The sequence below is a fragment of the Bos taurus genome, chromosome 13 (assembly GCF_002263795.3).
Source record: "Bos taurus isolate L1 Dominette 01449 registration number 42190680 breed Hereford chromosome 13, ARS-UCD2.0, whole genome shotgun sequence".
Taxonomy (NCBI): Eukaryota; Metazoa; Chordata; class Mammalia; order Artiodactyla; family Bovidae; genus Bos; species Bos taurus.
The window spans coordinates 80,732,972-80,760,641 of NC_037340.1; the positions used below are offsets into that span (position 1 = coordinate 80,732,972).

General features: G+C 46.3%; 1 protein-coding gene across 3 annotated transcripts in view; it reads left to right on the forward strand.

Moving 5' to 3' along the window:
* The window catches only part of TSHZ2 (teashirt zinc finger homeobox 2), a 494,166-nt gene that overhangs the window by 152,330 nt on the left and 314,166 nt on the right, over positions 1-27,670 (forward strand). For 2 of the 3 annotated variants that reach the window (XM_059893084.1, XM_059893083.1), the window contains exon 1: positions 19,920-21,039. The exons of the other annotated variant lie outside the window; for it this stretch is intronic. In XM_059893084.1, the coding sequence (XP_059749067.1) occupies positions 20,730-21,039 (310 nt within the window). In that variant the 5' untranslated portion in view covers positions 19,920-20,729. Of the gene's footprint in view, positions 1-19,919; positions 21,040-27,670 lie in introns of those variants that run through there. 3 annotated transcript variants of the gene reach the window in all.

Here is a 27,670-nt window from a genome sequence, read left to right on the forward strand (position 1 = left end):
AGGTTGAGCTCCAATCACTTGAATCCATTTAGGGGCTGAATTTTGTAAGTAATGAGAGATGGTTGAGTGGCGCTGATGTGTCTGGAAACACCGGCTCATTGACTGGTAGTTGGTTTCTCTGATTGGACAATGTTGTCCTAATCTAAGAGGCAGATTACTTCTTCAAAGAATAAGATGGAAACTCAGCATCAGGATCAGTTTCTTCCGTGGGTTGACATACCCAGAAATTGCTAACTTGACTTTATGAACTGTTAAACTTTTTTAGAGTATGACATGAGGTCTTAGTTACAGATTCAAATGAAAATCATGGGAATAATAACAGCCACCAACATTTCCTGAACCTTTATCCTGTGCCAGGAACTGTCCTAAACTCTTTCCATGCATTTCATGTCCACGAGCATCCCATGATATGAACACCACTATGAGCCCATTTTACAATTCAGGATACTGAAGGCATAGGTGACTTCCTTTCCCAGGACCACATTGCAACAAGTAAGTGACAGGCACAGACAGGAGTTGGCTTAGCACATGACGGCTGAGAACAGAATCTGCAAAAAGTCTGTAAAGAACTTGATGGTAAACATTTTTGGCCTTTACAGACCTTTTGGTCTCTGCAGCAACTACTCAGCTCTGCCATGTTGCAAGAAAGTAGTCATATACAATGCATTTACAAAGGGCTGTGCCGATATGCCAATAAAACTTTATTCACAAAACCAGGCAATACACCGGATTTGGCATTGCTGTAACTGTCACTTCCAAGCTGCGTGGTTTTGTGCCATCTATCCAACTTCTCTGTAATCCCATTTTTCTCATCTAAAAACTTAGAGTAATAATTATAGCAAGAAGCTTACAGGGTCGTTTTAAGGAGTAGTGACGTTGCATGCAGAGCACTTGCTGGTTGGCTGGTTTGCTCTAATCACTAATGTGTGAGGCGGTAGGGGGGGATGTGAAGAGCGGCTCCTCTGGGTGTGGACTTCACCTCTGCAGCTCACCTGCTGAGTGGCGGCGGACATGGTACCGACATCTCTGAGCTTCAGCCTCCTCTTTTGGAAAGTGCAGGCTGGTAAAGGACGGATTTCACAGAGTCGAGATTCAACGCCCTGAACACACGCAAAACATCCCAAACAATGCCTGACCCGTGGAAAGCTAGATGGGGTGCCTACTGTGTTATTACTTCTATTGGATAATCCAGATTTGAGCCCTTGCGTGCCTGACTTCCAACCACGTGCTCCTTCCCACCACATGCCCTGCAGAGAGCTGGTTCTTAACTGTTTTATTCTATTGGCTGAGTCCGCATCCCCAATCCCTTTTCAGAATACTGCTTTTAAAGGCACATGATAAAAATATATTGTTACTAAGTATCAATAAAAGACTACCCAAAAGATCCAGTAATATGCAGTCACCAAAATATTTTTTAAGAAGCAGACTTGGATGTAGTTATGTATGTACTTCTTTATTAACACATTCGATAACACAATCCATGAGGAGGCCTGATAACTACTACAATTTTCAAATAGTAATAAATTTCAGTGATATTTCAATATCTCTGCAACACTGTAATATGACACGATGATACCTGTGATTTGTACCCGTGCTAAAGTCACAGGTCCCGTGATCACGTGCCTGCATTTATAACTGAAGAAACCCTCAATTTTAGGTAAAGTTTGGTGGAAATGAAATTTTTTTAAATGCCTGAATTTATGGAACCCTTGAGGTCCATGGTTCCCAGGTCAAGAGCCCCAGTGCCTACTGCCACCAAAGGGGACATTTAAAAAAAAACAATAAAAGGAATGAACATGCGTTCTCAGAGGAGGGAGTGTTCCTTGCCTCTCCACCTGAACCGCTGTCCACAAAGAGAGCGAATGCTCCCTGTGCCTGCATCATCATGGTGCACTCATGCCCTGGTGGGAGCCAGAAACCGGAAATTCTGTTGTCCCCTGATTTGACGCACTGCGTGGAAAAAATGGTCACTGGGACTAAGCCAGCGAGCAGTAATGGAAGCCTGATCCCACTGACCTCATCCAAAAAAATAGCTATTGTCACAGGACAGAGATGCTGGATATTTGTAGGTTTGGGGAGAAATATATTTGTTAGTGAAATGGAGCTTACTGTGGACTGAATAAAGGTGAATTATTTGTCAGACGACTGGAGGAGGTTTATGCAATATAGTATTATTGAGCGGGGCTATTAACAGAGTGAATTGCTATTGTGACATGCCATTAAATTGTTTTTAGTGTCCACAAAGGTATCATTCAGGAGCTGGCAGGGTTAGTAACAGAGTTGTATTTTTGGTGGACAGCAGCAGATCTCAAAACGAAATAGCATATTTTACAGGAAAGTAAAATATGGTCAAAGCCGGAAGTCTGCAGACAATAGAGTCTGGGGTAGTCATTTGCAGCTGTTTGACAAGAACCTAGAGAAGCCAAACCAGGCTCCCTAGATCCCTGCTGTACACAGAATCAAAGCTGAAATCCGCGAGATCCATCAGCAAGAGCGAGAAGTGAGAAGGAGAAATGGCAATCCTGGGCTCTTGCAAGGATGTTCTGTCTCGGGCCTGAATGTATCCCCAGCATACAATAGAGAGGTTGAGTCAATAAATATTTGCTGAAAGAAAAAGTAAGAAGGAGAGTTCAGGAGGGAGACGAGGGGACAGAGAGAGAGACAGTCAGACAGACAAGATTTAACCCCTGCTTGGCCTGATTCCAAGCCTCAAAGACACACCAGGCTGCCATGCTGAAGATGAAGAGAAGCAACTTGCACGTGATCATGCAAATTAGGAAAGAAGAGGCTCGGCTCAGGCTTCTACTCTCGAATTCGCTAACGAGCGTTATCTTTCTGCCGTAGTGTGGCAACTTTCTGACGAGTCACCTGACTTCTTTCTTGAAGCTTGTTGTTGACAACGCAGACAGTGACTCTCAACTCCAATCTGATTCACAATGGCCCTGCAGAACGTGTACACTTTCTTGGAAGGAGAAAGAACTGACTCATCTTCCTAAATTAGTTAGGGGAAGGGAAAAGAGATAGAGATCTTAAGAAAAAGAAATTCTTCTGTTGAAGAAGTTGTCTCAACCCTGTTTAGGGCACATTTCTTCATAGCTAAGCTGTTAAGGGCTAACCCACGTCAACTCTTAGAAAGACAATGTCATTTTGGTGTTAACCAGAGACCTTCCAGCCCACGTCTGCCTTGCTTTTCTTGTCTGATACTCATTTTGTCCTCCAAGGGCCATTGGAGTTCATGTTTGTGGTTACTACTCTTTCTTTGCTTTTGTTTACATTTTAAGACAGTAGATTCCTGTAAAACGTTGGCGTGTATATATTAGTATATCTGATTAGTGGGGATTAGTTTAGTTGCTCAGTTGCATCTGACTCTTCAACCGCATGGACTGTAGCCCACCAGTCTCCTCTGACCATGGCATTCTCCAGGCAAGAACACTGGAGTGGATTGCCATTGTCTTCTCCAGGGGATCTTTTCAACCCAGGAATCGAACCCGGGTCTCCGGCCTTGTTGGCAGACTCTTTACCATCTGCACTACCAAGGAAGCAGCCTTAATATATATGAATTGGTTACCAAAGAAACGCATCATAAACTACCAACTACCGTTATCAATACATGGTATTACTGTTATTATTTCGGCTGGCAAATCATGAATGTACTTTTGATAGCCATATCTAGTACTGGGGAGTTGGAGAGACATGAGAATGAGCCTGTTTACATATCCACAGGAGGCCCAAATTGGTTAACACTCTACCGGGAACATTTTGCTGATGTATTAAATGCTTCTGAAGTGAACGTGGCCCATGACACAATCATTACGTTTCTAGGTAGTTAGTGGAAGGATATCCACACTAGGATATGTGCAAGATTATATCCAATGAGGTGTTTAAAATATAGGGAGAAATTAGAAAGAACTGTCATACCCATTAAGAGTTCAGCTCAGTTCAGTCGCTCAGTCGTGTCCAACTCTTTGCGACCCCATGGACTGCAGCCCGCCAGGCCTCCCTGTCCATTGCCAACTCCCAGAGTTTACTCACACTCGAGCCGGTGATGCCATCCTCTGTCATCCTCTTCTCTTCCTGCCCTCAATCTTTCCCAGCATCAGGGTCTTTTCCAATGAGTCAGCTCTTCCCATCAGGTGGCCAAAGTATTGCAGTTTCAGCTTCAGCACCAGTCCTTCCAATGAATACCCAGGACTGATCTCCTTTAGGATGGACTGGTTGGATCTCCTTGCAGTCCAAGGGACTCTCGAGAGTCTTCTCCAACACCACAGTTCAAAAGCATCAATTCTTCAGTGCTCAGCTTTCTTTACAGTCCAACTCTCACATCCATACATGACTACTGGAAAAGCCCATTAATAAGAGGGTCATTATTTTAAAAAATTGTAATACCACACAATGGGTTATCACCCACCATTAAAAATATATGTTCATAAAAACAAAAAGTTCCCATTATATTGAGGAGGGTGAACAAAGGGAGATTTTAAAATAGTATGTATGTTACGATCCTATAATGCTGCTGCTGCTGCTGCTAAGTCGCTTCAGTCGTGTCCGACTCTGTGCGCCCCATGGACGGCAGCCTACCAGGCTCCTCCGCCCATGGGATTTTCCAGGCAAGAGTACTGGAGTAGGGTGCCATTGCCTTCTCCAATGATCCTATAATACATTATATTTATTTATAGCTACAGTATATCTGAGATAAGTATAATGATAGATACAGTGATAAAGGTGATTTTATATTATTATGTAATATTGTTATATTTCCATCATGCAGTTTGTCATAGTTTTTATTTTTCCTTGTATTCTTCTATCGCTTCCACATTTTCTACATGGCCTGTGATTGACTGTTATAATCAAGAAGCACAGACACACACGCCCACACAGTGAATGAAGGTCAGCGTTTCACATCCACGTTTGGCCATTCTCATACCCAGTGCAGCTTTGACCTGGTTGCTCACCATCGACCCCACCCCAGCTCAGGCTCCTGGCATCTTCCTGCTTGCCTTTAACTTTTCAGCACTGATCCCGGACCTGACTGACTAGAGTCTCCTCAACATGTTGTATAACCAGCCCCATGCCCACAGTCTCACAAAAGCTCAGTGCTAACTTTATATTCACTTCCTTCCTGGAAGGGAAGCCAACGGAAAGTGTTCCTGGAGGCGCATGGTCCTGGTCCTTGTTAATCCCTGGCAAGAGCCAAAAAAAAAAAGACTGGTTCAAACAGTATCATCATTGATAGTGGCTCAGTAAGTTTACTTATTAATGGTGCTTATTAATTTCTTAACACTAGATGCTGTGCATTTAAGTCCATGTAAGCCTCAAGAAATGGTTATATGTCTATCTTGCAGAACCGAAAGAAAAAAAAAAAAAAGAAAAAGAGTTACCGGCAAGCGAGAGGCAGACCCAAAGGTTGCTGCTTGTTTTCCTTTAAAAGGCTCGGTGTTGACTGATTTTGGAGGAACTTACATGCCTACGAGCAGTGTGGTTAGTGGAGAAGACCTCACGTTCTGGATTCAGAGTAACCGGATTCGAGCTCAGGCTCTGCCCTGGCCAGCTTTTTGCTGTCTTGCTCCAAGACAGTGTGATTTACCAATTAAAGTATGCTTTTAACAACCAGACACCCAAGTTCTAATCCAGGCTCAGCAATTTGTAGCGATTTGTGACTTCAGGCAAGTCACTTAAACCCTCTGAGCCTCCACTTGCCTGCATCCAAAGTGGAGGAGACAGTCTCTTCTTCTGTGGGATCAGTGATATCACACAGTAAGCCCTCTGCACAGAGACGACGCTTACTAGACAGTGACTAAGGGCTTCCCAGGTGATGCTGGTGGTAAAGAGCCCTCCTGCCAAAGCAGGAGATGTAGGAGATGTGGGCTCAGTCTTGGTCAGGAACATCCCCTGGAGAGGGGCATGGCAACCCAGTCCAGTATTTTGCCTAGAAAATCTCATGGACAGAGGAGCCTGGCGGGCTACAGTCCAGGGGGTGGCAAAGAGTCGGACACGACTGAAGCGGCTTAGTACGGCACAGACAGGGACTAACAGTATCACCTCCGATGATGAGGGTTTCATTCTATTCGTGCAAAAAAGAAAAACAGAGAGATGAGAAAGATGAACAGGTAAACCACATCCAGCAGAGATCTCCTGAACATTTGGGGTCCTTATACGTTTTGTGAAGCACGAGGAAGCCACCAGGACATGTGTGCAGGCATGTGTGTGCTGCTCTCCATATTAGATTACATGTTTTAGGACAATAAATCAGCGAAAGAAAAGTAATAAATAATGCATGCTGAAAATGCGATCATGTTTATTAAGAAGCAACAGCCTTGTCATCTTCCATTTTCTTCTTCAGTGAGTCTCCCCTCTGAGGGTTTGCTCTTCAGGGACTCCTTGCAATTTAGCTGGAGGCTATTCTCTAATTCTTATTTGCAAAAAAAAAAAAATACCTGCTTTGCAAAAATAAGTTAAAAGCTGAGCATCCGGGTCCTCTGATGAGTCTCCCATCAAATCTACCCCGTCATTAGAGATGGCTTCCCGGCTATGGAAATCGGGGGGAAATAAGCCTAGCTTCACATCTGTCTATACTGTGTTTCCCCATGGTCTGTGTTCTCACTCCAGTCTCTCTGTGACGAGTTTTTATGAAGTCTCTTTAGGTTTCTGAATTTTAGAAGAAAAAAAAATGAAAAAAGCACCCAGAGAGACACACAAAAAGCAACTTCCCTTTTTCTAGTTATTTGCAGCTGCTAAAACAATATGTTGACATTAGTGCGTTGTGACGTCCAAGGACTTTAACTGGAGTTGCATCTTAATCTGTTACTCTTCACCCTTTTGCACTTGAATGACCCTGAAGAGATTGAAAAGAAAGGAACCACACGGGCAGCTCTGTCTTGCAGGGACTGGGAGCAGAGCTCTGCTCTTGAAAACAAAGCGGTGTTCCATACTGAGAGAGAGAGAAGGTGTAAGTGACGGGGGAGAAGCGGGGAGAGATGGACAGAGAATGGAAAAGGGGAAAGGAGACAGAGAGTGGGGGAGACCGAGGAGGAAGGAGCCCGCCGTGCGAGCGGAGCGCAGCCCGGCGAGAGGACGGCCCCCGTCCCGCCCGGGCCCAGGCGTCGTGCGCCCTCGGGGTCGGGCCGAGGCGCGCTCCCGGCAGCGCGGGGCCCGCTCTCGGCTTCGTGGCGGCGCCGCCGGCCTTTGCGCCTCTGGCCCTGGGCGTCCCGCGTTCTGAGACAGGCTGCCGTCCTTTGAGAGCACCGCGTCCTTGGGATTTAAGGCAGGCGTGGACCTCCGCGTCCCCAAAACACCTGAGCCCCGCTGTCCACCCCCAAAGGCTGGCGCCGTCGTGCCTACCCCTCGCCAGTGGCTGTGACCCTCAAAGGGCTTCCCTCCTACACTGTGGGAACCCGCGTCGGCGGCCTGTCCCTCCGCCTCTCATCCCTGCCCCTCTGGCTCCCGCGTGCTCTCCAGTCCTTTCCTCAGGCCATGCCCGCATCACGAGACCTCCCCGTGGCTCTTCAGCTGTAGCTTATGTACTTGGCTATCTTGTGCCAAGCCCCGCGCATTTGAAGCAAATCCACTAAATAGTAAGTTGCTTGTGTTACAAAATTCGTGTTTAATTAGCTTGTCCTGATATGAAATATTTATCCGGACTTGATGTTCACTCCGGTGCACCTCTGAAATCCGCTTTAATTTTATTTGTGATTCGCTGTTTCTCTTCTCCATCCCTCCCACCCTTCCTCCCTTCTCTTGCCACCTCTCCCCTTCCACTCCTCCTCCCTGGGTCTATTTCCTTCTCACCTTCCTTTCCCTCCCCCGCATTTACTCAGCTACTAAAGCAAAGGCTATGGTGTTCGTGTCCTTCGCTGCATCACTTCCCTGGCCTTCTGCTTCTTCCAGGAGGCGAGCCGGGCCCCCGGGTTCCCTGAGCAGCACCCACCCAGGGGTCCCCGAGAGCCCGAGCTCCTCGCTGTGCCCAGCGGGGCCTCCATCACTGGTGACTCGGATGTGACCTCCATTTGTTTCCCGACTCAGTCCCTTCAGCCAGAAGCTCTGATCTGCCACTTCCTTGCCTTTGATGTGGCTCCACTTCCTGTAATTAATTTCATTTTCCCATAACTCAGCGCACCATGGTCAGCCCTAAGGATAATGCCCCCAGTTTGAGCCAGTTCTGCTCTTTCCCCAACTTGGGTCTCTTCCCTGTGGTCTGCCACGTTGGTAGACATGCCACACGGATGTTCAAAGAAAGCCAGGCTGCTGTAAAGCAAGCTGATGCAAGTGGGCCGGTGGTCACAGCCCGAACGTGGAGCTCGAATGAGGTGGGCTGTTGACAAACGTGTATTCTGAGCTCCTCACCTGTCTGCCCGCTCTCCCTCTGAGAGTATATTCTTGCTTAAACAAATCCTCACTTTACCTTCCTGGAAAAAAATGTAATTTTACATTTTTATTTATATTGAGGTCTGTGTATATTTGATGTTCTGAGGGAAACCAATCAAAATCAACTGAACATCTAGACATTCGAATAAATCCTATCATATTGCCAAGTATAGCATTGAGAAAATTGTCCTAACTTGGTGGACTCCATAGCTGCAGGGCCAGTAACACTCTGCGTTCCTGATTTATCCTTATCAACATTCCTGACACGGACCGTGGGGTGTATTCAGGATTGAAAGGTCAGTTTAGCCTAACCCTTTGTCTACTAGAACACATAGATTTGAACAGTCTGTCCTCGTAGGATCTTTTATAAGAATGTTGTCCTTGCATTCTTTGATAGATTTGTTTCCATTTCTCTAAGAATTTAGGCCATGTGTTTCATGGGCCAGTCCTTGACGCTATCTGGAGGCAAAGACACCCATGAAAATACTTTGAACAATGAAAGGCATTCTGCTCATATAAAAGCCACCTCCTCTGAGCCTCACTTTCCCCATCCATAAAGTGGGCGTGATTCACCAGGCAAAGTCAGTGTGTGAGCCCAGTAAGCGAGTCACAGAAAAGTGGCCGAGAAACCCCAGACCCCCCAGCAATAAGGACATCACGCTGCCCTCCTCACCTCTATCCGGGAAACGGAGGAACTTATTATTTCTTTGAAACTGTCTGCAAAGGAGCGTTTGGGTGGCTTTGCCAATTAACATTAGCAAACCAGGTTGAGATTTTAAATGGAAAGATTTTGAACCAAAGAGGACTTTTTTTTCCCCCTTCCTGACGCTTCAGTATTTCCCATCTTCATTCTACCCGGAGCATTGCATGCCTCCATAAAGACTATCTGGCAGTTTGACACTTTGTTTTCCCTGCTTACAAACCTAGTAAGGGCAGCTGGGAATTTTGAAAGGGAAGAGCTGATGTTCCTGGGGGTTTTAACTCACCTGTCTGAGTCTTCTGAATGAGATGCACCCTCTACAAACTTCTTCAAATGTGCTTTTCTTACTTAATGAAGTCGCGCGGCCACACAGAGCCACATAAGCTACCCTGTGTCTTCATGCCTGTGCGTATAGGCGTGATTTTACCGAAGTAGGGTATACTGTAGCTGTTGCTTTGACATTCTGATGAGTCGCCTGTTCCCTTTTTATGCTTGACTCCCCTGTTCCTGGCCCCACTCCAGGCTCACTGCTCTTCTAGCCCACCCGGATCCATAATCCCAACCAATAACCTAGAGGAAACTTCACACTTACCTCCACGCTCATATAATTTATATGTGACATTGACACTCTTTTTCTTGCTCAGGTACACACACACACACACACACACACACAGGAGTTGTTGCCCTGTTTTCTGTTTTGGATTATTTTTGTCTGTGTGGTAAATTGGAAAGCATCTTCCAAGAATGACCACTGTGTTTGGAGGCTTTTAATTCTTCTTTTTAGACTATCATATGGTAAAATGGACTTTCCCCAGGGGTGTACAGTTCTGTGCATTTTAATTCATGTATGACTTGTGTTATGGTCACAACAGTCAGCACAGGGAACAGCCCCATCCCTGCAGAAACCCCCTCCTCCCGCTCTGTACTCACACCTCCCTCCAGCCCTGTCACCCGCTGAGCCACGCTCCTTCACGATACTGTGTCTCTCTGATAATGTACACAGATAAAGCTCTTCAGTAATTAACCTTTGGGGACTGGCTTCCTTCATACGTAACGTCTTTGTGATCCATGCCAGTTCTCACGTGTATCAGATTGTTCCTTCTTAATGCTGAGGAGCGTTCCATCATGTGGGGTGCCACAGCGTTGATCATTCTCCCAACAGGGAAGACTTTGAAATGATCCTACTTAAGGATGCTTGTCTTATGATACCATTTCTAGTATTCAGGTTTGGATAGAGAATTTGTATCGGCGCTTGAGTTTACCAAATAAGTATTGAAAAAAATCAAGGGATGGGAGAGCTAGTCATTAGGGGAATTTAAAATTAGTTTGAGTTTAAATGGCAGATGAACTGTTGTTGTTGTTGTTGCTGAGTGGCTAATCTAGTCACTACTCTCGTCAGGCTCCTCTGTCAGTGGGATGATTTCCCAGATAAGAATACTGGAGTGGGTTGCCATTTCTTCCTCCAGGGGATCTCCTCTACCCAGGGATTGAACCCGGGTCTCCTGCACATGGATTCTTTACCACTCAGCCACCTGGGAAGCCCTGGCAGATGAACTACCAGGAGGAAAAAAAAAAAAAAAAGCCAACAGCTCTGTGCATCACGTGCTAGCTGCCTACTACATGCCAGGCACCAAGCTGGACACTCACATTCAGTAGCTCATCAACTCACCTAAAACCCTAGCAGTAGACACTCTACCTTTATTCTATAGGAAAGGAACCGGAAGGACCTCTTCAGGTAACAGCCAAAGTAGATGGACCTACTGTGTTCCCCAAAGCCATTGTCTCCCCAGCCTCTCCCCACCCCCAGCCACCCAGCAGTCTGTGCTTCTCTTGATTTTAATTAGCACTCCAAGTTCCTTCTCCTCTTGCAGTAGCTTAGATAAACTTGGTATTAAAGTTTCCTTTCACTCCTTTAAGTGATGCAAATTGCTTTACCCAAAGGCAGGCATCACATTACACCATTCTATGAAAAAATCTGCTGAGAGAAAGAGGAGGGAAAGAGGTTTGGAATTCTTTCCCTCCTGTTTCCTCTTTCTAACTGATTTAAAGGGCTGCTAGGATTTTTTTTCCTCCTTCTTTCTTGTTAAGTGAAGATACACAAATCTTATGTACAGAAGCAAAATGAAGAAAAGATCAGTTACCTGCTGAAACTGATTAATATAGTAGAGATTATTCGTGGGGGAGGGGGGTGTTGGGGAGCATTTCTCCCTTCATCTGCCTGCCCCACACCACCAAATGTGTGGGGATGGAGCTTGGGGTTCTGAAAACTTAAAATACATGAAGCGAACTAATTACCTACTTCAGTTTCCCTTGGTAGTTATGTTCTGGTGATTATTTGTTTGATTTTACCATTGATAATAACCCTTCAGTAGCTAAGAATCGAAGAATTAGATTTGCAAAATTCAGGGAAATCTGCTAGCAGAAAGCTTCCTTCCATGTCTCCGTAGCATCTGCAGCTGAGCACACACAGATGGGTACATGGCCCTGTTTCTTTCTTTTTTTTCCATCTTAAACACTGTATATGGAGTCAATAGTTTCCTCAGGAAGGATCTTGCTGGCTCTGTCATCAAGAATTCAGCTCCTGGAGCTCACATGACTGTGCTTGATGCCTTGAAGAGCTCCAGCTCCTGAGCTTCTGTGAATGACTCTGATGTAAATGGAATCACCTTGTAAATCGCTGTCAGAAGCTGCCCCTCCATTAAGGAGCCACGTCCAGCCCATCGTCACTGCCAGCCCCCTGCTCTTCCCCGTCTAGCTGGCACTAAATCCTGTTTGGCCGACCCCTGAAATGACTCTCAGATCGTCCCTCTCTCCCCGCACCGCCAGCACACCATCCGAGGCCTTCTTGCCTTTCCAGTGCGTAGCATCGCCTCCCGCAGGCCTCTGTGGGCCCAGCCCCTCAAATCCGTGCTTCTTATCTGACCACATGTACCGTAAACCCCAGAGTTCCAACGTTTGTGAAATGCAGTGTGTGTGAGATGATTTGGGGAAAATATACCAGTGAAAGTGAAAGTCACCCAGTCGCGTCCGACTCTTTGTGACCCCATGGACTGTATAGTCCATGGAATTCTCCAGCCTTTCCCTTCTCCAGGGGATCTTCCCAACCCAGGGATAGAACCCAGGTCTCCCGCATTGCAGGCAATGAATATGTTTTATTTAAATAGCTATATATTTATTTTACAGTTGTATCTTGTTTATGGTGAACCTGACTTTCATTCATGATGTTAACTTATAACATCCTCTTAAAATAAATTTAATAAAATGTGTGTTTTTTTAAAAGTGGGATGGTTCAAAAACAAATCCCTAGTCAATAACTAGCTATGGCAAAAAAAATGTGACGATGACATACGAATGACTGAAGCTTGAAGAACACTGGAGGAGACTCAAAGTCCAAACTCCTCGAACTATCATTAAAGATAATGTCCATGATGGTTCCCCCAAAGTACCAAAAAGCAGCCTTCGTGCCTGCCTGTCCCAACCCTCTACCAAGATCCTTCAACAAGAACTTCCTTCTCACTTTTATTAATATCAAACACTTTACAGTTTTTCCAACACGTTAAGGCTTTCACATTTGTGTACTTCCTCGTCTCACCCCTCAAAATACCAACCCCTTTATCTAGGTTGTGTTTCTCTACCTGGTGGACTTCTATGCAACCTTCAAAACCCAGTTCACATGTGCAGACCCTGTGAGCTCTTGTCCAGTTCCTCAGGCAGAATTCACCAGGCCTGCGTTCCTGCAATCTGCAGTAGCTTTTCGCTCACCGTACTCCGGCTCTCAGAGTATCTTTCTCCACCCCCAGAACTAATGAATCTCACAAGGCTGTGTCAAGCTCTGTGTCTCCCTTGGGCACTGGCTGGCATAGTGCATAGAAAAGGGCTCATCTGTTTACTTCCCAAATGAAGAAATGGCTGGGTGAATCAAGGCAGACTCTTTCTGCAACGGGAGGGTGTCTGTCGGAGAGTGAGGTCTCACACACAACTCATCTGCCAGAAGAAAGGAAGCTCAACATGCCATCCTCCCTGCTCAGTGGGTCTCAGGAAGTTGTTCTGATGGTGTTTCTCGAGCTGCTTAGCTGCAACTGCCTTTTCTTCTTTAATTTACTCTGAAACGTTTACCCTTCACCAATGGGGACGCAGTAGCACAGGTTCTGCGTGTAGCACTCATTAGACATATTATAACGGCTCACTCTCCATGTTTCCCCCTCCCGAACTCCTGGCTTCACCAGAGCAGAAACTGAGTCTGTTTTGCTCGGTGCAGCACCCACCTCTTGGACACGGCCTGGCACATAGCAGTCCTTGGTGGTTCTTGAATACGTGGCATCTGAATACTCCATGGATTGGGTTGTCAGACTGTCTCAGTTTTTCTTTGCAGACAGGGACTGTGCTTGGTGGGGTGAGAAAAGCAGACTGCCCGCTTCTGGGGGAGGCGCCTTCAGAGCAAGGGCTTGTTTTGGTCAAGTTTCACCACGCTGCCGGCCCTCCCCAACAGTGGCACTGTGTGCTTTCCCGGAATACTTTGCTTCATTCTCTGAATTCCCATTGTCCTTTCCACGCAAATCAATCTACTTCTGTGTACCTGGCCAGCAAGTACATAGTGATCAAAAATGCAACCTTTAGTGTCAGATAAAGGGCTTAGCAAGAGTGGCTAGCACATGGCCAGGCTTCAAAAGCATTATTACAATTTACAATAATTTATCATTATGTTGGAGAAGGCAATGGCACCCCACTCTAGTACTCTTGCCTGGAAAATCCCATGGACGGAGGACCCTGGTGGGCTGCAGTCCATGGGGTTGCTAAGAGTCGGACACAACTGAGCGACTTCCCTTTCACTTTTCACTTTCATGCATTGGAGAAGGAAATGGCAACCCACTCCAGTGTTCTTGCCTGGAGAATCCGAGGGATGGGAGAGCCTGGTGGGCTGCCCGCACAGAGTCGGACACGACTGAAGCGACTTAGCAGCAGCAGCAGCAGCAGGATTATGTTTACATTCCTAATGATAACACATGTCATGTGCGAAACTTGGTCCTCTCTTTTTTGGTTCCTTTGATAACTTTAGGTCCAGTCCTTAATCCATTTGGCTGTTTTCTTGGGATCCACACTAGACATTACCTATTGTCTATAGCTGCCTTCAGAAGCTTTTTTGCATGTTTTTCAGCATTTAAACATTTTGGGAAAAAGACAAAATTTATCCACTCCCATCCTCTTCATTTTTACTCAAGCATTTCCTTTTTCTCTGGCCGTATTCTGACCTAGCTGGATCTCAGAGTTGCTAGTTAGTCCTTCATTCACTTATTCATTCATTCATAGCGTAAATATTTATGAAGTACCTACTCTGCTATTCCAGGTACTGTTCTAAGCTCTGCGAGTACAACATTGAAGAAAACAGAAACAGCTCTTGACTTCATAAATAAATAATTCAAGTGAGGAGACAGACAAAAATAAGAAAACAGGAAATATATATGTACATATATATTATGTGTAACATCAGTATGTTCTAATAGTACATTATACCATAGTGTATTAATATAATATGACACACTATAATACGAGTGTTATGAAGGAAACCACACGCAAAGAGTGGCTTTGACCTCAATCGCACAGTGAGTGGCTCACCGGTTTAATTCCACATGCTGACCACTCCGCAGCAACATACCACTGTCTTACCTCATGACGCATGCTAGCTCCCCGTTGACCTTTGTGGGTTTCTAGTCTAATCAACTCACCTGACCTACAGGTGGTAGCTCTTATTTCTGCATCTCTGTGGGTATAGAGAGACCCACAGGGGCAGAGCTTGCTAGGAAGACTCCTGGAAGAGGGTGAGCTGGGGGAAGGTGTGGACCACCTAGACCTCCGTCTCTCCCCAACCCGTCTTTTGCCACATCCTTCAGTGATGAACCTTTATCTCTGCCCGTCAAAGGCATGTTTCAGCCAAAGAGAAGTTTCCAGAGGTTGCCCATTGCACAGCACCCTACCTGAAATCCACGGTATGGGTTTATTTGCTGTATGCGCATGTTTGGGGCCATTTGAAGTTACCCATCATGGGGTTCTGGGTACCGTAGGTCAGCCAGCCATGCGGCGCCTCCAGGGTCCCCAAGATCCAGGGCCCTGCAGGTCCCGAGCAGAAAGCAGAACAAGCTGCCAGAAGCCACCGGCCAGCGCCCCACCTCCCCAGAGTCCTCTGATGCCGCAACGCCCATTTCCCCGGCGAAGGCTGGGAGCCCAAGACGTCATTAGTGTCCTTCCATCACTTCCTCATTAGTTCTTAGACAGTGTTTTAATGACAGCTTGAGAGGCTCGCATCCTGGCCGCCTTCTATTTATGATCCCCACCGTGTTAATGTGCACTTAATGAGAAATTCTTGTCTTGCTTGTAAATCCTGTAGCCGGCATTCAATTTATTGACAGATGTTTGCTTGGATCTCTTTAAAATTACTTCATAAATCTTCCAGGATAAAAGGCCTCAAGTTCGGTTATTAAGACGGGGCCTTGTTGACAGTTTCATATTTAACTGTTTAGGACTGGGCTGTCAGGACGGTAGTGGGGTGCACGGCTGAGGGGCGCCATTTGCCGAGTTTTCCGCACCGATCAGGGCCCTCCCTGCTGAAGTGTGTCTACTGTCCCTAGTAATCCCTTCAGTTAACTTCTAGGTGACCTCGCCGAGCTTCGCACTTATTCATTTAGCGTATCAGCGTGTCAGGGTGATGAAATGTTTCTGCTGATAGGAGCTAAGGGCTCGCAAGCCACGGGGCCTCCATCTCCAGGAAAGAGTGTTGACGGGAGCTGAACGCTGAGGTGGCACTTCCCACGGCCGCCGCTGGGCACCGGCTGGAAACCTGGGCGCTGCGCCTCCATCTCTGGAGTGGATGTGGTGGGAAGGGGGTGTGGTGGGCAGGGGGTCTGCTCGCAAGTTTTAAGACCGTGCTCGTCTTTTGTAGCGGTGGACTTCTCGGTGCCACCCCTGTACTAGGCCTTTAATTGTTTATTTCCTGTTGTCAGTGACTAAAAACTCACCTTCAGAGTTTTTAGTCTGAAGAAACAAACAAAAAAAAAAAAGTGGAAAACAGTCAACTGGCTCATGTGATGAAACTGTACAGGCGCAGCGGCCCTCGGGCCTGGTTTGGTCCACAGAGTGAAATAAACTCTGGTCCACTCTCTTTGAAATGTTTGCCTCCGTCTGTCTTAGCTCCGCCCTCAGAATCCCTGTGGTGGCCCCAGAAACCCCTCAGAGCGTCCAGATTCGTGACCAGCAGAAAAGGACACCTCCCGCTTCCCTTCCACAGGACCACAGGAAAGAAAGTCTTCTTACACCTCAGCGCTCCTGATCGGGTCACATGGTGACTCTTTAACCAATCGCTGGGGTCAGAGAGAAGCTAGTTTTTGACTGGCTAGTTCTGAGTCACATGATGAGCCCCACCTAAAGCACTGGAATTAAGACTAAGGAGTGGGATCCTCTGGGATTCTCAGATGGCTCAGTGGTAAGAATCCACCCGCCAATGCAGGAGACGCACGTTTCAACCCCTGGGTTGGAAAGATCCCCTGGGGGTGGAAATGACAATCCACTCCGGTATTCTTGCCTGGAATATCCCATGGATGGAGAAGCCCGGCAGGCTACAGTCTGTGAGATGGCAAAGAGTCGGACACAGCTGAGCACGCACACACGGTGGGCTATTCCAGAGTCAGTGTGGGGTCTTGTTACCCCAGGAAGGAGACACAGCGAGGCAGCACTGAAACAATTGTTCAGATGTCTCCATCACATTCAAAACAACAGCCGCCTCGTCTGTTTCTTTCATTTCCTTCTGAAGAGTTGTTCTACCTTGACAGTCTCTGTTCTAAAACAGTCATGGTTGTGACCTACCCCATTGGAGAATATTTTCAAAAGAGTAAAATTCAAAAAACCCTAGCGAGGCCACGCCTAGGATTGAGAAGTTCCCCAAGCCCATCCGTAAGCTCATAGCAGTAATAGGACGCAAAGAGAATTGTTCCACGCAATCCTATCACAGATCAGCCCATTTGCATGTAAAATGATAATGAGCCTTTAGACCAAAAATAGAGTGTTTTTTGCTTACTTGCTGGTGTCTTGTCACTTTGCATCACTTGAACTGTGTCAGATCGCATTGGGTAACTTGCTTCCATCCAGCGCTGACGTGACCCACGACTTTGCAACGTTTAAGACAAGTGTTTGGGGTTTTTTCTCCCCAGTCCAATTTTTTGCACAAGTGCTTTTTACCAGATGAGGCATATGTGAATATGATTAGAATTGAAAACACATCTACCATTTAAGCCAGAATTTATCAGGGGGCCTGTGGGAAGGAAGACACGTGACACATTTACTCACGGCCCTGACAGGCCTCAATGAGGGGCCGATTCCTCACCCAGAGTCTTCCAGAGAGTCACAGTTTCCTATGCAGAAACTTCTGAAAAGCTCAGGGAACCGTTTATAGCTGACAGCTGGACGGCAGGTCTTAATATTCTATGGGACCAACTGCCCAGAGCCCTGGCACACGTAGTCTTCACTGAGATAATTATGCTAATCTTGGCTTAGTGTTGCCCTGTAGTAGCAACAGCCAGCACTTGTATGGTGTTTGCTGCGTGCCGTTTGCTGCTGTAGTTCATGACTGTATATATTTTCATTCCTTTAATCTTCAGTGGCCCTGCATGCTATTATTATTCCCTGTTGTAACAGGGAGGAAACTGAGGCAGAGAGATGTTAAGTAACGTGCCTAATGACTCATAATTCATGGAGCTGAGACACTCACACAGTTTGGCTGTTCATCTGCACGCCAAATATAATGGTTCTAATGCCCATATCATGAGGTTATACAGATAAACACATTGATTCAAGATCTATGGTACTAAATGGTATTAAATGTATAAGAGATAAGTTAAATGTTACATGTATAAGTTTTATAGTATTATATATTATACTTATATTTATTGTATATTATTGATGATCATTTATCATATGTTACATATATGATATCATAATTATTATAAAATTTTCTCCTTAAAGTATTGAGTCAAGATACCATAATTCAGACAGGTTACAATGGTTTTAAAAGAAGATTAAAAAATAGCAAAATTAAATATTATTAAAACAATAAAATTAAATTAGAAATGTAATTTCACAGAGAAGTATGCAACTAAAATCAAAGCAAAAATTCAGGCCTGAGCATCCTGATAGATAAAGCCTAGAGGGGTTAAGTGCAGAGTGATAATATTTGTGCCAGCGGCTCAGCTGGTAAAGAACCCACTTGCCCAGGTAGGGACCACAGGTTCGATCCCTGGGTTGGGAAGATCCCCTGGAGGAGGAAATGGCTGCCCACTCCAGTATCCTTGCCTGGAGAATCCATGGACAGAGGAGCCTGGTGGGCTACAGTCCATGGGGTCGCACAGAGTCAGACATGACTGAGGGTGCACACCCGCCCACCCACACGCATGTCCAAGTTTCATGCTTGGGTCTCAAGACAAGTCCCATAGGGATTTCTCTCGTGGTTCCTCAGAGCAGGACATGGTGCAAGCAGTTAGCTATGAGCAGCTTCACTTTTCCTTGAAGGAAATGAGAGGGGGACCACGGCCCTGTAGAAATTCCATGTATTGGTGTGAAAACAGCAGAGCGATTCTATTCCTGGGCGAGGCATTCAGTGCCTCTGCGTTTGTTCTCTTCTCTGGACAAATGGGCTGTCTTGTTTGTGTTCCTCCAGAAGACCTGGAGACAAGAATTTGAGTGCAAATACATTATTTGGCTGTTGTTCCTAGGAGCCAGCAGAGGGGGGTGGAGGAGGGAGACGGCGGCGGGGCGGGGGGAAGATGGGCGCTCCTGAGGCGTGAGTGAGCAACAGTGCACGCCCTGGACGCCCGGAGCCTGATGCTGCCAGGGGCCAGCACAGTGTGCATTTCAGGGTTGTCCCAGGTGAGCATGACGGTGCTGGGAGAGTTCTCCACCAAATCCCCGTCTCCTGTGGCCTCGGGGCTTCTGCCTCGAGCATTCCTCTCCAGCATCTCCAGCCTGTTCTATGTGCAAGCCGGAAATGCCCTCAGAGCTGGACAACCGCCTCAGTCCGAGAAGCATAGGCTTTCGGAAGAGTCATGCTTGGTGGGGAGAGGACTTTGCCTAAGAAATACGGACTGTGTGTTCAGCCACTCAGTCATGTCTGATTCTTTGTGGTGGACTCTCTCTGACTCAAGAACCCGTCAGGCTCCTCTGTCCATGGGGTCATCCAGGCGAGAATACTGGAGTGGGTTGCCATTTCCTTCTCCAGGGGATCTTTCCGACCTGGGGATTGAACCCACATCTCCTGCAATGGCAGGTGGGTTCTTTACCACTAGCACCATCTGGGAAGCCCCAGGGATGTGGACAGGGCACCATCAGAGTCTAACGTGGGTGACAATGACCCCACCCCCTAGCACTGTTTTAATGCTTGAGTGAGATCATGCATGCCTATAAAGCACCTGGAGTGCTGTCTAGCTTAAGCGAAGTCTTCAAAGTGGGGGAAGAGCATATTGCTCACAAAACTACAAAGACTAGGAGGAGATCTTGAAGCTTCAGGAAAGGGTGGATCCAGGTGCTCAAGCGTGTTGGGCTGGGCAGGTGAACAAGTGTGAGCGGTGTGTGTGGTGTGGTGAACAGGAAGACTAGCCTATGTAAAGGGGTCAGAGTTTGAGCCCTGCCGGATTGCAAAGACCATGTCATCTCTGCGGTCCGTTTCCAAGATAGCCTGATAAACAGATCCATTCGGAGACACTCAAAACAAGGTCAAATAGTCAGTGACTGCATTGAGGGCGTGGGGGGAGTGGAGTCGCGGGTGTGGAGTCAGGGTGGGGCGGGGGAGTGGAGTCGGGGGGTGGGGCGCGATGAGTCCGCAGAGTTTGCATCATGCAGCTCAATCCGCCAGTTGTGTGATGGACGGTTTCATTTCTCCGCGGGCTGTTTTGGCATTGTGTAGACACAGCCTAAATTGGTGCCCGCACCGCCCACTAATCACGCTCCGAGAGAGGGAGCATGGAGTTATTGAAATCCCCAAGCAGCACTTTGGCGCACACGCTCTCTAACGCTATCAAGAGATGAAGGAGCCCTTTGAAATGAGCTTTCGAGAGTGAGTAATGACCTTCAGGACGTGGCGCAAGGATTGTCTTTTGAAACTGGTGTATCTTGATGGATGATTGAAAAGCTGCTGTCTTTGGTATAGTTTTTGCGGTTTTATATTTGGGGATGTGTAATAAATAAATGTGTAATTGCCCTCAACATGATGCAAGACCAGGAGGTGAGCCTGAGACAGAAAAGGCCTGTAACGGCATAAAATTTTATTAGGAGCCCCACTGATAGGCAAGGCAGTGTTGTGTGAACAGAGAAGGTCTGTCTCAGGTTGACCAAGATAGAATCCAGGGGATGAACACGCGGCTGCCGACTGGCTTGCAGGGAGGCGGGGAGGCAGGGAGGCTGGGAGAGGAGCGGTACTCTCATGATTGCGTCCTTACCCAAGTAGTTTCAGTGTCCCTATCGGTAACAGTAATGCCAGCCAGAATCCTCTACCTTGTAATTCTGCTCGTTAAATAGTACTTATCAAGCATTTGTGCTGTTTTTCTAATTAATGGAAAAGGCTACATTTTGCAGTGGCCTCTAATTCTTCTTAATGCTTTGAGATCTTTTCTTTTTCCATTTGTGTGTGAAGATGAGTTTTTGTGCCCAGTGTGTTAATCATATAGTTTTTGTTTTTATTCTTTTTGATCACAGTTTAGCTTTGTGTGTGTCTGTGTGTGTGTGTGTACACATGCACACACACACACACACACACACACATATATATATACACGTTCAGTTGCTCCATTGTGTCCAACTCTTTGTGACCCCATTGACTGTAGGTGGCCAGGCTCCTCTGTCCATGGGATTTTCCAGGCAAGAATACTGGAGTCGGCTGCCATTTCCTTCTCCAGGGAGTTCTCCCAACCCAGAGATGGAACCTGTGTCTCCTGCGTTGGCAGGTGGGTTCTTTACCACTGTGCCCCCTGGGAAGCCCAATGTATATATGTGTGTGTATATATATGTCTTCCATTGTAATTCCCATTATTGGCTTTCTACATGGATAAATATGTCTGCATCTTCCAAATTAACTTTGATCTCTATTGGCAACGATTGATGGGTGAAAGCCTTAGACGTTATATATGGTATCTAGAAATTGGGCTCAACTTCCTCTTCATCCCATGTTTTGTTGGGTAGGTCAAAGAATGTTTTTAATATGGCTCAATAAACTCTACTAGAATTTAGAAGATCTGTACCTTAGCATTTGTCCCATTATCATCTGTAAGGAAGGCATAGACACAATAGGTAATTTTAACCCTACCTTCTTCAGTCGAATTTAGAACCTTAAATGTTCACAAAGGTTTAATAATATTGTTGAATAAATGATAGTTTATTAATTACCAAAATTTTAATTATATAATTTCTGAATATCATTGGAAAACAGATGTTTGATTGTTGGTTATCATCTCCACTGTCTTCATATTTTAATATGACTTACCTGCAACTAGGATTTCTCTTTTTTTCAAACCTGCTGTGGTTTTCCAATATCCAGTTCAGTCACATCTGTGCACAGGGCCTGCACAAAAGACGCAGTGGCTCAGCAAGATTGTACTTTCGTTATGTAGCTTGAATAGAGGCGTTTGCACAAACCTGGTAAATACAAATGTCCCTTTTGGCAACCCCCTAAATTCCTATAGCTTTTGCATTATGTGTTACAGCATTTAGTATTTAATTACCTACCAACTTCAGTTCTTCCCCATAAATCTCATGAGTCTTATTTTTCTTTGGAGTTTTGATTTCAAACTTCTATAACAGTGGTTCTCAACAGGGGGACTTTCGTTTCCCAAGAGACATTTGGTGTTGTCTGGGGCATTTTTTATTGTCACAACTAAGCAAGAGGCCAGGGAGGGGTGGGCTGGGGGGTGGATAACGATAGCGTCTAGTAGGGGGAGTCCAGGGATGCTAGCAAGCACCCTGCACAGGACAGCCCCACAGCAGAGAAGTACCCGACCTCACGTCACGGCGCTGAGGTTGAGAAATCTTGCACAGAAAGAATTCAGACATCTCTCTCTTAGCTTCCTGTCTTGGGTTGGGTACAGACCTGACACCCAGTAGGTGTTCAGATTCAACTTGGTGAGAGTCTGAGTTTGCCTTTTAAATCCAAGCTGCAAGTGGACCAAAGCGCAGAGGTTTTCAATAGAGGGAAAAGAAAAGGTCTTTGCATTCAGTATGTATGGATCATGGAGGTGGGGGAGGGGAGGAGTGTGATACAAAATAGGAAAAAATACAGATAAAGCAGAAGAAGCCACCTCCTGCTCTTTCCTGTGATTGCCATCAACATAAAAAAGCAAGGTTGTTAATCTTCAGGGGACAATCTGTGTATGGAGGGAGTCCCTTGGGGGCACTGAGAATTTTATTGCTTTTCGTTGGGGGCAGCGTCAAACGGGGTAATTTAGGCTTGACAAACAAATCTTGACTCACTTTTTTCCGTGGCTCCAGAAGGAAAATAGAATTCTCACAGAGCAGGGGCCAACCCCTTCTTCCATAAATCACCAGCTGTAGGTGAAAATTTGGCTAATACCCAGGGCACCGCAAAGAAATAACCGGTGGCAGAGCTAACTGCAGCTCTCCTGCATGCCAGCTTCTTCACAGATACGTGTTTCTCCTTCTTGCTTTGATCTCATTCTTTTTTTTTTTCCTCCTAAACTAAAACTTTTTCAGTCTCTCTTTCAGACTGTCTCTCAGGCGAGGCCTTTGGAGCAGGACCCCGACAATGTCCCGGTCAGCTCTTTCGGGTTTTTTTTTTTAAGTTGATTTCCTGTTCTGGTGAGCCATACATCACTGCCGTCCCCCGTCTGTGCTCCCTGTCTGTGACAGAATGAGAGGTGTCATTTATCACCGGGGCTTGCGGAAGCTGTGGGAAGAGGGATTGAAATTTTTTCTGGAAGGCCTCTCTGTGTCTAGCGGCTGCCAGATCATTAAAAAGGGGGCTTTCCAAAGAACCTTGTGTGCGATGTGATTGCACTTACTGTCAAGAAGAGGCTGAAAGACAGAGGAAACATCAAAAGGGAGCAGGAGAAAGAGGGCGAGGAGAGGGAGAGATTTCTGCCAGGGGCGTTTCAGACTCTGGAGCTGTGCAGGCGAGGTCCCGCCCGGGTTCCGTTTTCGTGTGTGCACGCTAAGCGAGTCCTCCAGAGACTTCCCCGCGGCTCCCGGTGCCGTGAGGAAGCTGAAACAGGAAACCTCTTTCGCAGTACTTCTCCGCATCGCGTGTTATGTAGGGCACAGAGACAGACTGTGTGCTGTGTGGGGTGCAGCTCGCAGCAGAAGTGTTGGAGCGCTGAGGCAGGAAAAACCTGTGTGAACAAAAGCAGAGGATCCCAGTAAATCTCTGGGCCAAAGTGAGACCTACTGGTGGGTTCCTTCTCCGAAGACACGTTTATGGCATCCTGTTGGCATAAGCACACTCGGAAAATGCCCAAGAATATCTTCTTCCAGCTTCGCTCCTTTTGGCGTGAAGTTTGCCACCAAATGGATCTCCAAGGGCGGGAGGATAGACTCTCCTTATCTGGTTGTTTTTTTTCCCAAGAGGAGTGTCCCCCTTCTACTCCCTGTGCTACCCAAGTATTCGAAACAAGCCGACACTCACGTAGTCCTGTCTCTGTGTCGGACTCGATGCTGTGTGTACACACTCACTCGACTCCTCAGGGCTGTCCTATGGGAAGGGTGCTTCTGTTCTGGAGGTGGTGCTGTTGAAGCCCAGAGAATTTGAGTAACTTGCCCACGGTTGCCCGTTGCTGGGTGGAGCTGGGATTCTGAGCTGGGTGGTTTGGTTCCTGAGCCTGTGTGCTCTTTGCCTCTGGTTGGGAGTGTGAAGGATGAACATGGTGAGGAAGCCCTGTGATTTTTGAAGCTTCTGGCTTGCAAATGTAATCATGTTAATTTAGGAAATTAACAACTTAATGATGACCCAAATCAAAGGTCAGTGATTTACGACCAGGGGGTCAAATCCAGCCCACAGATTGCTTTGTACAGCCAGTGAGTGCAGAATAATTTTTACATATTTTAAATAGTTGAAAAAATTTTACGGAAACTAGTTTCCTTGTTTGTTACGTAAGTTCCTGCACCATAGCCTCGATTTTGCCTCTTGTGCTACAGACTCAAAAAGATTTACTGCTGGCTTTCTACAGGAAAAAATTGCTGACCTCTGACCTGAGTTAGAATCAACTACAGAAATTTTTAAAAAAGAAGAAAAACGTGGGGGAAAAAAAAGAACCAAAAAGAGAGAGGGGGGGAGATAGGGAGGGGAGGAAGGAAACAAGAAAAAAAAGGAGGAGGAAAAGAAAATTTGAACAGAAAAGAGGGGAAAAGATCTCCATTAAAAGCGTTTAGAAGAATGAGGATGCTCATCTGTGGAGTCCTGAGGCCAGCAGAGACACTAGAATCAGACTTATGCACACTCGTGTGGAAGGCTAGCCTTTCAACGTAAGTTTTCCTTGACTGATTTTCCACAAAGCCTGCTGCTGGGAGAGACAAATTAGCTATTAGGTAATCTAGTTAATTGACAAGTGACTTAACTAATTACCCTAACATGCTTATTAAACGTTACCTTTCCCATTCTCAACACATTGTTAGCGCATTAGTTTATTTAAGGCCTTATCATATCACTCCCCCTTGACAGCATGTTCCTATTAAAGCAGAGGAAGCATGGGGTGTGCTTTTTCTATCATTATTTCTCTCTACTGTGGTTGGAGTCGAAAGAGAGAATCAGGAGCTGGTGTGTGAGGAGCCCACCCCCATCAGCGACGATGGCCAATTATACTGGCACAGGGCCACTCAGATGGATCAGGAACGGGCTGAATAAAGAGATAATGTGTGCTACCAAGCCTCATGGAAGCTGAGGGGAACCTAATTTGACTTTTGACTGCAGCCTTTCATAGCTGGGAGGGCTGGCATCTTTATTTACACCCATTCACAAACCCCCTTGTCCTTGAAGCAGATGCATTTTGAAATTCATAATTTCTCAGATCTTAGAAAGAATGTAGTACATTTACCAGATCTCGGGTAACACTCTCAGTAAGGCTGAGAAAGCCATCTTAAACTTACACAGATCACTCCATGCTAAAAGATTAATATTACTGGGTGAGATTTTTTTTTAAGTTTTAAAATTACAAATCAGTTCAGGTCTGATTTTTCTGCTAAATGAATTTGATAAAAGAAAATTTGGTTTTAGAGCTCTGAGAAGTTTGGAATTGTAGACAAGGTATTGTGGAGCGCTGTGAAGACGTCTGTAATCACGTGGCTTTCCTAATAACTGCTGCCTTCTGGTATTTTATAACTTTGATATTGGCCACAGGTAATATTATGGAAACAGTTGGTGATTTTTCCTCAGAATAATGTGAAATGAAGCAGAAGATACATACATAGAAGGAGGAACAGATACCTGATCTAACTTAACACAAATAGACTCATTTTCATAAAATAAGATTTAACATCAGAAGATTGGAACTAAATACAAACATGATTTTCTGTTTAAATGGAGTTAGAGGACAGGGTGGCTATAAAAGATGTGAAGCATCATCTGGCCCAAGGTTTCTGAACCCCAATTTCTGAGACGTGAAGGACTGTGTTCCAAGAGCCCAAGAGGCTCTGTTTCTTGTACAAAGCACACGTGAGATCAGGATGCAGCCTCCGCTCAGTAGTGTGCATGATTTGATTGGCAATGCCTTCTTTTTCTTTCTTGACAGTAATAAAGTATTAAAAGCATCTTAAATCAATTCACTAGAGCAGCAAGGTGAGACAGACGACCTACAGTAACCTGGGAGCTCATACTCGAGCTGTCAGGGGCTCATGGGAGCTAACCCTAACCCTGACCGTAAACTCTGACCTTAACCCTAACCCTCACCCTCAACCCTGACCTTAACCCTCAACCCTCACCCTCAACCCTGACCTTAACCCTCAACCCTCACCCTCAACCCTGACCTTAACCCTCAACCCTCACCCTCAACCCTGACCTTAACCCTCAACCCTCACCCTCAACCCTGACCTTAACCCTCAACCCTGACCCAACCCCAAACCCTAACAGGATGGTTGTTGCTCTAGAGACCCCAGATGGCCAATCTTCTGATCTTTTGAGAGAAGCAGAAAAGCTAGAGATACAGATATACAATCTAATAATATTTAAATGTTGGCATCACCCATTCGATGGGCATGAACTTCGGCAAACTCCGGAAGATGGTGAGGGACAGGGAAGCCTGTTGTGCTGCAGTCCACGGGGTCGAGAAGAGTCAGACACGACTTGGCGACTGAACAATTAGGTCATCATTTAATGCAGCCCAAACAAGTCAGGTCTACAGAGAGGACCAGGCCAATGGCCCAGCAACGCCTGGAAGGGTTTCGGGAGTTGATGGCTCAAGACCACTCAGCTTATGTGTGATGTCGTTGATGTCTACATCCAGAATATCTCCTCCTATGGTTTCCCTTTAAACTGATTCTTTCAAGTGGTACTGGGAGAGGGGTGGGTTGAAATGATTTCTAAGGGCACAAGTCCTGAAACTCGGGAAGCTCACAGAACAGAGGGAGTTTATTCAAGGAAGCAGACATTTACGACTTAATGTAATCGTATACATAATGGTATACGGTACAGTGGGATGCTCCTGGGGCCGTGAGGACCTGCAGAAGAACGGCCTCACTCAGCCCTGGGCAGCGAGGAAAAGGCTGCTCAGGGAAGGTGTCCGGGGCTGAGAGAGGAACAGGTGGAGGGGCGTGGGGGAGCAGAGGGCGGGGTGCCCCAGGTAACAAGAGCAGAGTGTGCGAGAGGGTCTGGGGTGGATCGTTTCAATAGCATTTTCCTCAGAACACTTTGCTTAAAAAAATTAGAGTTCCCATAACATGGTCAGGACACATTGTGCAGCCTGATAACACCCTTCAGAACTCAGCTGACTTGAGAGGCACTCGACAAGAAAGGGAAGAACAGCTGCTCTGGACATGCCCCGTAAAGAGGCAGCAAGGCGAGCGCTGGGTGTCTCCAGTCTGGGGTTTTTCGGAGCTCGGAGAGTATGACCAGCTCTGCAGCAGAGCTGAAGCAGGCAGTGGCCTACATACAGGGCTAGGCAAGGGGCCCCTGTCCCCAGGAATCTCCTCCGACAGCTGCATGTGACTCTCTCCTGCTTGGACTCTGTCTTCGAGGACCGTATCCAATTGTGTATTGGGCTGTTGGGGTTCTTAGAAGCCAAAGTGACTCTCAGTCACTCAAACAAAAAGGAAATTCCCTGGAGGGTTTACTATTAATAGCAACTCACAGAATAGATGGAAAAACTGGACGACCAAGCTTGGAGACAGGCCAGCCCCAAGACACGCTGAGTCTGGAGAGCAGAAGTTGTAGACCAGTCCATTTAGGCGCCGTAACTGCACTGAATGTCCAAAGATGTCTTTGTTTTCTTGTCTTCTCTGCACAATGGGCAGGTACTACAGAGTATCCAGTGTGTTCAACTGGGTCACTTAGCTTCTTGTTGCTGTTCACTCACTAAGTCATGTCCGACTCTTTGTGACCCCATGGACTGTAACCCACCAGACTCCCCTGTCCTCCACTGT